The following is an 11,509-nucleotide window of genomic DNA, read 5'->3' on the forward strand; positions in this document are numbered from 1 at the left end:
ATTCCCAAAGGTAAAGAACCATTTTTCTAAAAAAGGCAAAGAAAAGCTTCAGGAGAGAACCTTACGTTTATGCTTTAGCCACAGGAATACAACTTAGGATCTCAATCACATAAAGCTCCCCCCAACCCAGATCCCTTCTTGAAACTTACTTTTTGCTACGTTCTTCATGGCCGTTAGCACTGCTCAACTTGTTCTCATCCTAAGCAGGGTTGATAGAAGAACATCATGAGGACGAAGTGGTAACATTTCAAGTTGTCAAAGGGTAAAGGGAACAGGAATAAGAAAATACAAAACAATTTTAAAACTAATTACTTATTTATAGTTTAACATGGAAGGCTATAAAAAAATTTAGATGGGTATATGTTTAACCACTTTCTTGCTTACAATTAAGTCATCAAGGTACAAAAGTAAAAATGCATATTAACATGTTAAACTTTATTTTCTCATATAGTTAGATATAAAGTTATCCAGATTTACAGTGTTGAAGTGGTTAAATAGAATTTCTATAAAACATGAATGAAGTCCTGTTTTGAGTTTTACTCCATGTGCTATGGCCCATTTGGTCAGTACCATGGCTCTATTTCTGCCTAAGCCCCAAGTGGCCATGCTAGCAGCCAGCCACTATCGATTTCCTGTGACCGATGCCATTCCTGAGATCTTCGCCCATTTCCGTTGGAGGGTTGGGACTGTAAGAGCTTGATGCCACCTCTGTCACACATCTCGCCCTGAAGCAAACAGGGATTCACACTGCTTTAGTAATGTTGACTCCCAAGAACCCAAGAAAGTCAATTAATAATCCACCAGTCCAGCCTAAACATTTCCTACTTCCATACCTGTTTCCATGGAATTACATCCATGTTAAACTAAGACACAGAATCTTAACATTAAAATAGAAAGCAGCTCTTCAAGAGTCTAAGCATTACAAAACTACATACACTATTCACAGCTTTTAAGAATTCATCCAAATTGGTACCACATGGTCGAGCTATACACTCCAAAACAAATGTATTATTTTAAAAGGTTTAGCGCAATGTTTATTTTAAAAGTTTGATCACATCAGTTATAGGAGTAAAAGTGCTAACTCACAAAGCTAGTTTGCGACATCAGAGATAATGCATGCATACTGCTATTTTCACCACCAACTGGTGAAAGAATGAAAAGACACTTTACTTTTACTGTGATACTGAAAAGGGTCAAAACCTATTATTAGCCAAAATAACTCCTTTGTCATTTTTAGTGTGAAATATTATGGCAGGGACTAATGAAAAGTAAAACAATATGGAGAACATTAAAATAGTCACCAAGTGACTCTAAGTTGTGATACTGCCTCTGTTGCTTTAAGAAATTTTTTTCTATTCAGGGATCCAAGAATTTTAATAGCTTTTTAACTGAGCAGCAGATCATCACCTGCCTGTTTTAATATTTACTATCACCAGTCTTATACATAGGATAAATTTTAAATCTCACCCATTTCTTCTTGTAAGACTTGTCTTATTTAGAGATTTGCTTGCCACAGACTGGTTATGCTTTGTTATTCTTGGACCCCTGCTGTTTTCCCAAACCACTACATTCACCTTTTTGCTATACCAAACTGGAGCTGGTAATTCTTAGTTGAGTCATTTTACCTAGGGGACCACGGTACAGCGATAAGTCACTCAATTACTACCTTATGATTGACAGTTCACACTGGAATCAAAGGTGAATTCATGGGAGTAGAGGTGAGATATCGTTAGGCAAGTCTACAAAGAGAGATAGATGGGCATTTATTCATCACGCTGAAGTGAAACTACTGCACAATATTATTACATCAATAGCATATATTTACTTTTGTAAGTTACATGTAATGCATCTCTGATAAGATAAATCAAGAGGGCTCCGGGGAGGTTAGTTTACATTTCAGCAGTAGTTTCGTGAATAATGCTAAATTAAGAAATATATACACCTCACTGACATGTTTTTTCTCACCTTCTTGTAAGGAGCTTCAAGCATTGCTTCAATATCAATATCGTCTGCCATTTTCTCTAAACGCCTAGATAAAAAATAAGAATAACTCAGTAAACACGTTTAAACTCTGCTGAATTTTCCTTCTTATCCGACGTACTCCGAAATTTAACCCCACAAAATGACTAACGTGGAACGACGCACTTAAGCAGGCTTGATCATCGAGTCTGAAATGTCCTCAAGACGGAAAACACTAAAGTAGATTAAATATCCGATTTTTCAAAAGCCTGCAGTGGCTCAAAAAAAACAGAAGCCGAGAGCCTCGAGCGAAAAGCGCCTCTTTCCGCGCAAAACCCGCGCTGCCATTTTAGGGGCAAAGGGAAACTCCCTCAGTAGGGAGGGGTTGTGTGCCATGGCAGCGTTCGGCTGGCGCCATGTTGGGAGGTCGCGGCCGGCCCAGGCCTCGAAGGGACAGGTCGCCATCTGCCCGAGGCCTCTATGGAGTCCTTGCCGCCCCAAAACCCTGAAATTTACCGAACCGGAAAAGAAGGGCGCGGTCGCCGAAATTGGGCCGATTTCTCCTGCCTGCCCCACAACCCCGCCGCTTAAGACCATCTAAGGAGTGCCCCTCAACCCAGAAAAGAACCCAACCTCTCAAAAGCTCTGACAATACGCAAGCCTGAGACACCTCCTTACCTGTGCGGGCTTTCGGGGCCCTGCGGTGCTTGTATTCGGAACGAAGGGGGCTGCTGCCGCCGCCGCTGTTGCTACTGTTAAGCCGCTAGGCCCAGGCCGCGGTACCGCCCAGCCCGAATTTCGGGCTCCGAGGGCGGATAGGCCCGAGCGAATCTAAAAGAAACAATGGGATTAGAGGAGCCCGCGCGGGAGTTCAGGACGGCGGCTTCGGCAGCTCAGGATCCACCCCTGCGACAGCGTCGGCAAGCTCTCTGAAATGGCGGCCGCTGCTTCCCCGTACTCACATTCACCAACACACATACACACACAAACACACGGGGCCTCACAGAGCCCTCAGCACGGGCTCTCGCGAGACGCTGCCTCTAGTTCCAGTCCGGAGAGGCCGAAACATCGCGAGATCTAGGCATTGCCCCAGCGACCATGGCCCAATCTCGCGCAATGATTGCACCACAGATAATCCCATCCCCCACGCAGAGAGGCGCCTTTGACTACCCCTTACCAGAAGGCGTCTACATCTCGCGAGACTGCACAAATTGCTAGCGTAAAGGCGGTTGGTAAACTTCCTGTCAATCTTTTAGAAAACTCAACGCTGAGTGGAGTTTGTTGGTCGCCACCGCCTCGTGGCGCCTCCTCAGAGCTATCTGAAGGTTTCTCCCTCAGAGCTGATGGTTTCTCCCCTCCCCCGGGCCTCCCACCCAGATGTCTGTCAAGGTCGCCATAAAGCTACCTAGTCCATACGGCGGTAGAATAAAATGAAAACGGTCGTATGTACATAATCCGTCCGGAGTGAAGACGAAGCGAGAAGCATGTAAGAGGGAAGGCGAAAAGAGACGTACAAGGCTGGGGACTAAGGGTGTGAAATAAAAATTAGATTTTCTGGCCTTTTGGAGCCAATGGACTAGGGCACTGCGTCGACTGTTAAGCTTCAAAAGACCCTTGAAGTACTGGAGAATGGCAAAGAGAAGGTGAAAAAACAAACTGCTCCCCTTGGCAGTGGATCAGTTTTATGCCCCCCAAATTGACAGCCTGGCCTTGTGTCAGGGTTGCTATTGTTTCTTCAGAAATGTCCCCCATTCCCCTGGGGCTTGGCTCCGCCCCTTAAGGCTCCTAGATGCCTGGCAGTTAGGGTATACGTTCACTACTTGTTCTTTGATCTAACCAGTGAAAAAGAACGGGGGGCGCAGGTGGGTGGGAGAGAGAGGGAGCTGAGAGGTCATTAATTATAATATAAGGCTTTTCCCTCTAAGATAAAAATGTTTGAAAAAATTAGATAACTTACAAGCAAAAAATCTTGAAGAAAATCCAGAAATCTGTTAACAGCTTAATGATTGAAGGCCAAGATCTGAAATGAGTTCGTGTAACTGCTCCAACACTGTGTGACCTTGGACAAGTGAATTAACCTGTCAGTCTATTTATTTCTTCCTGTGAAAAAAAGGCCAATATAATTACTAGGCTACACTTCTTGATACTGACCTACGCCAATAATGCTCACTAGTTAATTCTTAGCATTTAACCGGATTCCCAGCCAGGTGGACACTCAATAAATGAAAGAATGAAGGCCTAATAGGAGTAGAGTGAGGATTAAATGAGATGATACATGAAAAATGCCTGGCGTATATTTAATCCTCAAAAAAGTTAACATCTTTTATTGCTAAACAAAATTATTTAGAGGCAATGTAGGTATAAAGAGGCTTTCAATTTCGAGTTAACTTTCCACGCACGTGTTTCTTCTCGAGGGTTAATCGATTTTGCATAGTTATTCCCTTCTTTTCCTGAAAATTCAAATCCTCTTCTTATTTTTTAATTGTTGAAAATCATCACATTATATTGAAGTGCAATATGTCGGAAAAGACAAGCTAACCATTGCCTTCTCTTTTCCCCTGTAACTCCGGTGTTGTGACTTGTGAACTGTGCAAATATTAAAGCATAGGTGGTGGCCCCTTCTTAATTTGTTTGGGAACATGACAGGACAGAATTTGACCTTAAACCTCCAGGCTTCTTATTTAAGAAGAGAAAGATTTTAAGCTCTAAGTCATTTCATTATTGAATATCGCTTAAATTGTTTTCTGTTCAAGGACTATCAGAGTGACTGACAATTTAGCACACAATCCAGAAACACCAGCTGGAAAACTCAGTCTCTAAAACAGATTTATTTTTTATATTTAAAAGAAAATATTACAAGTGTAATATGCTTTTCATTCACTTTGCAAAACTTCTGTCTGTCTGGCTCATGGGCTCATTCCCCTATAATCATTTTGTTCTCAAGTCATTTGCAGCAAAAGGTCATTGAGTTATATCATCACCACCACCAAGAATATTCTACCTTAAAACTTACAGAAAGGAGTCCACAGTATAACTGAGAGCTTGGGATAAAGGAGGTAACAGATATTATGCTTAGAGAATTTGGTTGAAAATTAAATATATTTTGCCAGTGTGAGTTTTTTGATGTCCATATATATCTTTTATGTAAAGGAAATGATATTTTTCATACTTGCATTTTATTATTGTTTTAAATTGAAGTACAGTCAGTTACAATGTGTCAATTTCTGGTGTATAACACGATGTCCTAGTCACACATATACACACATATATTTGTTTTCATATTCTTTTTCATCAAAGGTTATTACAAGATATTGAACATAGTTCCCTGTGCTATACAGCAGAAACTTTTTTTTAATCTGTTTTTATATATGGTGGCTAACATTTGTAAATCTCAAACTCCCAAAGGTATCCTTTCCCACCACCTTTCCCTGGTGACCATAAGATTGTTTACTATGTCGGCCAGCCTGTTTCTGTTTTGCAGATGAGTTCATAGTGTCCTCTTTCTTTCTTTCTTTCTTTTAGATTTCACATATGAGTGATATCATATGCTATTTTTCTTTCTCTTTCTGGCTTACTTCACTTAGAATGACAATCTCTAGGTCCACCCATATTGCTGCAAATGGTATTTTATTATTTTTTATGGCTGAGTAGTATTCCATTGTATAAATAAACTACAACTTCTTTATCCAGTCATCCATTGATGGACATTTAGGTTGCTTCCATGTCTTGGCTATTGTATATAGTGCTGCTGTGAACATAGGGGTGCATGTATCTTTTCAAATTAGAGTTCCCTCTGGATATATACCCAGAAGTGGGATTGCTGGATCATATAGTAAGTTTATTTTTAGTTTTTTGAAGAATCTCCATACTATTTTCTGTAATGGCTGCACCAAACTACATTCCCACCAGCAGTGTAAGAGGGTTCCCTCTTCTCCACAGCCTCTCCAGCATTTATCTTTCATGGACTTTTGAATGATAGCCATTCTGACTGGTGTGAGGTGACACTTCATTATAGTTTTGATTAGCATTTCTCTGATAATTCATACTTGCATTTTAAAAATTACTATTCAAATTATAAAGTAAGTGCATTTTAATCCAGTTTTCCTTAAGACTTTCAGACAGACTTACAAAATTTGTTTTATTTAGAGATCTAACTAAAATTTTAGAATCACCTTATTAAATTCAAGTTAAACAGGCACGAGGTCCTGTGTTCAATCCCCAGTACCTCCATTAAAAAAAAACAAAAAACTGCAATTTGAACAGAATAAACTCCCTTCAAAAAAAATCAGTCCCATTTATGTTAGACAAGTTTTCTCAAATTTAGTATGCTTTTATCAATTTCACATGATGTATTTAAAACTCCCAAATACATATATAATTCTTCTAAATCTAAAAAATTAAAATCACAAATATAGTGAATTTTAAAATTTCTTAAAATATTCTGATGTAGTCTCTTACACCTTTCAATTAAAATCACAAATTTCAAGTCAATTACTCAATCACATTTTTTACTAGAATTTCTAGTATGCCAAATTCCCTTGAACATTAAAATCTAAATACAGCTTATACAAAGTATTCTTAATCTTAATATGAAAGTTTTAAGACTTTAAATTTTAACCTCCCTATGTAAAAAGACTCTTATAGCAGAAGTGTCTCAAAAAGCTTGAGATTAACATTCCAAGAGAATTCTGATTCTGTCTCAGAGAGCTAAGATTCCTGATGTGCCAGAGTTTCTGACTTGGACCAAAGATAGTTTACCTGACAAATTCTAGCAATTCTTGAGCTACTGAGAGCACAGTGAGATTTTTTTTTTCTAAATCACTATAACAGTGAGAAACTCAATTCCGTTTCATACTGATGGAGTTAATTTTGCCACCTGTATGACTTTTGTCTGATTTGAGTGGATCAAATTATCATCCTCCACCCTCCCCACCCTCTGACTTCCCTTGTCCCCTTGATTCTTTTTTGTCTGTCTAATCAATCTACTTAAAGATTGGATTTTGCATTCATTTCAAATACTTGGTTTCTAGTGGTCATAATGTCATAATGTCAAGGGTGTTGCAGTGACAACTCCAAAATGAATTTGCATAAATTTGTGAATGCTTAGTACTTAAAAGAAGAGGTGTTTCAGCATACATCATTAGCCACTTATTTGAGGCTGATATCAAGGGATATAACTTTTCTTGGGATCACTGTCAAAGAATCTTGTTGCTCAAACTCAAGATATAGTTTCTTGAAATCCTGTGTGAATGAGATAAGGAAGCAACAACTGATGTTTTTATCAGTTTAATCTTTGGTTGAAAAAAGTAGACTGTTTGAAACTCTCCATAGTTAAAGCAGTTAAGAAAATTAAGGGGCATTCATGAATAAGTTGATAATATAGCCCATCTGTCCATCCCATGAGCAAAAGGATTGCCCAAAACACTATTTTAGATTGAAAATAAAAATGAAAAAATGCAATAAACTGTAACTTAAAATTTAGAACACTCTTTTGAAGAGTCTTGACTGAGTATAGCTGATTTACAATATTATATTAGTTCTAAGTGTAAACACATTGATTCAAAATTGTTATGGATTATATTCCATTTTTAGTTATTATAAAATATTGGCCATATTCCCTGTGCTGTGCAATATATCCTTGTAGCTTATTTGTTTTATACATAGCAGTTTATACTTCTTACTACCCTACCCCTATTCTGCCCCTCCCCTCTTCTTTTAAAAGTGTGCCATTTACTGATCCACTCAGTAAGTGTTATTTAGTACCTTCTGAATTTTTGGCACTCCAGGGACAGTTTGTGAGTACCAAATAAATTAACGCAGTCTCTTTGCTTCAAGAGTTTCCAGTTTAGAGAACACTTTAAGGAACAAAAATTATGTTTGAGACTGTTTTGTATTAAGATTTTTACAGACACTCAATGCCTTGACCTTCATAAAATTAATAATAGCTTATTTATATAGCACTTCACAGTTTATAAACCATTTTATATACATTATCCCATTTATTCCTCTAAATCTTATTTGTTTACTTGAATTGAATGAAATAAATTGATGGAATCAAACTATGATGGAAGTGATCGCAGAATCTTCTGCAAAAAACTCATTGCTGTAGATCATCAGGACAGTTAAGGAGTTGTTTTGTTTAACATTTTAGTATGAAAATTATCAAACAGAGAGGTTAAGAGAATAGAATATATGCCTATCAAATTTAACATTTTTTGGTATTTGTTTTACCACATATCTAGTTATCTACCTATTCCTCTTTCCATCCATCTATCCAGCTCAATTTTTTAATGTTTTTTAAAGTTGCAGGCATCAGTACACATCATCCCTTAACTCTTCAGTATTGCATATTCTTAACTAGAGTTTAGTAGTTGTTCACACATCTTTTTTTAAAATGAGGTAAAGTTTACATACAGTAAAATGCACAAATCTTAATTATACCAATATATGAGTTTGACAAATGCATGCAAATTGAGTAATATTAATTTTATTTAAAGTGAAGGAGTTTGGAAGCAAGCTTAGAGGGCCAGTGAAGGCAATATATTTTATTCCAAAATATCCTGATTTGACAACCAGAGAAATGGATAAAACATTGCAAATTAGGAGGCAGAGTATAGTTTAAAAACATCTGCTAAGAAAAGCAAAAAGAAATGCAATCAAAAATAACATTGCAAAAATTTGGAATTTAAGCAAATCTAGCAATGGAGAGGAAGATCCTGCTGACAAGACATCACAAGATGGAGATATACCTTGAAAATCATGGATGAAAAACAAAAGAAGCATCAACCCACAGTGATTTTGAATCAAAAGCAGGTGATTGTCTGATATGAGTGAATGACAATGAATAGTCCAGAAAGACAACGTCTCTGAAAGGATGTATCTAATAAACTCCTTTTGGGGAGGGAGGAGGAGCTGGGGAAAAAAAAAGGTCCATAAGAATCATTTTCTGGAGGAGACCCAAAGAGACATGACTTGCACAAACATCTCTAAATAACCAAGTCCTAACTCAATACAGAAGTGAAGCATCAGAGTTGGAATAAGTGCAGAATGTACATGACTAGTATGCAGTGGTTGTAAAAGAAACAAGATTTTGGTAATGTGGAGAAAGTGGAACCCTCAGATGTGACTTGTGTGAATGTAAAATGGTACAACTGTTGTGGAAAATTCTGGCAGTTCCTCCAAAAGTTAAGTATAGAATTACCATATGACCCAAACATTCTACTCCTAGGTCGAATTACACAGCAGAATTGAAAACATGTTTTTCAAACAAACACCTGTACACAAATGTTCATAGCAGTACTAGTCATAATAGCCAAAAATGAACACAACCCCATTGTCCATCACAGGATAAATATATAAACTGAAGTGGTATATCCATAAAATAGAATATTATTCAACCAGAAAAAGGACTGAAGTACTGATACATGCTACAAAGTAAATGAACCTCAAAAGCATTATGCTAAGTGAAAGAAGCCAGACGCAAAAGGTCACATATCACATAATTACATTTATATGAAACATTCAGAATAGGTAAGTCCATAGAGACAGCAATCTAGTGGTTTCCAAGGGTAGAGGGGACAGAGGAATGGGGAGTGACTACTTAATGAGTATGAGATTTCCTTTTGAGGTGATTAAAACGTTTTGGAACTAGATAGTGATGCTGGTTGCAAAACATATGAATGTAGGAAATGCCCAAAATAAAACATTTTAGCAGGGCTAATGGTTATTTTTTTTAATCTTACATGAATTTTACCTCAATTAAAAAAGAAGAAAGAAAGAAACAAGATCATCTAAGGACTTCCAGAATCTAGAGCAAGATGCTGCAAGGTGATAAATGAAAAGTCCCCCAAATCCCTGCTTTCTAGTACACTTTACATCTCATGTTTCCCTATTTTCAGGATATTGAAATTATTTTGTAAATAGATATGTACTGAATTTCTACTCTGTGGCACTCACTAAACTAGGCACTGGGAGAACAAACAATGGAGTGCAAAAGCTGTCATGGTCCCTGTCTCCCTGAACCTTACAATCTAGCTGGAGGAGGCAGGCTTTGCTCAAAAGATCATAACAATAAATGAAGATGTACAACTGTGACAAGGGCTACAAGAGAAGTTTATGGTGTTATGAAAGTATATAGAAGGGAAATTTAGTGTGAGGAAGAGCAGTTAACAGGTGAAGAACATTCTAGTCAAGTAATAGAATCTTGAAAAAAGGCCTTGTAGCAAAAGAAAGTATGGTGTCTTTAAGGAGCTGGCAGAAGGCCATGTCACTGCAGCAAAGAAGCTTTTCAAAGATCCAGACCATATAAAGCTGCCTTCTTTTTTTCCCTTTCAGTTTTATTGAGATATAACTGACACACACACTGTATAAGTTTAAGGTGTACAACATAGTGATTTGACTTAAACATACATTGTGAAATGATGCCCACCATAAATTTAGTAAACATCCATCATCTCATATAGATACAAAATTAAAGAAATAGGAAAAAATGTTTTTCCTTGTGATAAGAACTCTTAGAATTTACTCTCTTAACACCTTTCATATATAACACACAGCAGTATTAATTATATTTATCTTGTTGTACATTATCTCCATAAGTACCTAAGTACTTATTTATCTTACAACTGGAAGTTTGTACCTTTTGACTCCCTTCATCCAATTCCCCCTCCCCTCACCTCTCACCTCTGGTAGCCACAAATCTGATCTGTTTTTCTATGAGTTAGTTTGCTTGTTTGTTTTTAAAGTATAATTGACCTATAACACTGTTAGTTCCTGTTACACAACATAGTGATTCGATATTTCTGTATATAAAATGTTCACCACAATAAGTCTAGTTACTATTTGTTACCATACAAAGATATTACATAATTATTGGCTATATTCTCCACACTGTGTATTTCATACCTGTGACTCATTTATTTTGCAAGTGAAAATTTGTTCCTCTTAACCTCCCTCACTTATTTCTCTCCTCCCTGACCTCCCTCCCCTCTGGCAACCACCCGTTTGTTCTCTGGATCTATGACTCTGTTTCTGTTTTGTTATGTTTGTTCGTTTGTTTTTTAGATTCCACATATAAATGAAATCATATAGTATTTGTCTTTCTCTGTCTGACTTGTTTCACTTAACGTAACACCCTCTGGGTCCATCCATGTTGTCACAAAGGGCAAGATTTCGTTCTTTTTAATGGTTGAGTAATATTCCATTGTGAATATATCTATATCTATATATAGATATCTCACATCTTCTTTATGCATTCATCTATTGATGGGCATTTAGGTTTCTTCCACATACCTTGGCTATTGTAAATATGCTACAATGGACATAGGAGTGCACATATATTTTTGAATTAGTATTTTCGTTTTCTTTGGGTAAATGCCTAGGAGTGGAATTGCTGGATCTGGTAGTTCTATTTTTAATTTTTAAAGGAATCTCCATACTGTTTTCCATAGTGACTGCACTAATTTATAGTCCCACCAACAGTGCACGAGGGTTACCTTTTCTCCATATCCTTGCCCACACTTATTTGTTGTCTTTTTGATATCAGCCATTC

The 11,509-nt window shown here is 37.3% G+C and overlaps 1 protein-coding gene across 5 annotated transcripts in view; it reads right to left on the bottom strand.

Moving 5' to 3' along the window:
• The window catches only part of RBM39 (RNA binding motif protein 39), a 28,965-nt gene extending 25,833 nt beyond the window's left edge, over window positions 1-3,132 (bottom strand). For 4 of the 5 annotated variants that reach the window (XM_006188599.3, XM_006188597.3, XM_006188596.3 and 1 more), the window contains exons 1-3: window positions 2,638-3,132; window positions 1,966-2,029; window positions 150-199 (exon numbers count right to left, since the gene is read on the bottom strand). In XM_006188599.3, coding sequence (XP_006188661.1) covers window positions 150-199; window positions 1,966-2,016 — 101 coding nt within the window. In that variant the 5' untranslated portion in view covers window positions 2,017-2,029; window positions 2,638-3,132. Of the gene's footprint in view, window positions 1-149; window positions 200-570; window positions 726-1,666; window positions 1,740-1,965; window positions 2,030-2,637 lie in introns of all 5 variants that reach the window. The other variant, XM_014562495.2, reaches the window with a different exon arrangement.
• Between the last annotated feature and the right edge of the window lie 8,377 nt (window positions 3,133-11,509).

This window comes from Camelus ferus, chromosome 19, assembly GCF_009834535.1.
Source record: "Camelus ferus isolate YT-003-E chromosome 19, BCGSAC_Cfer_1.0, whole genome shotgun sequence".
NCBI lineage: Eukaryota > Metazoa > Chordata > Mammalia > Artiodactyla > Camelidae > Camelus > Camelus ferus.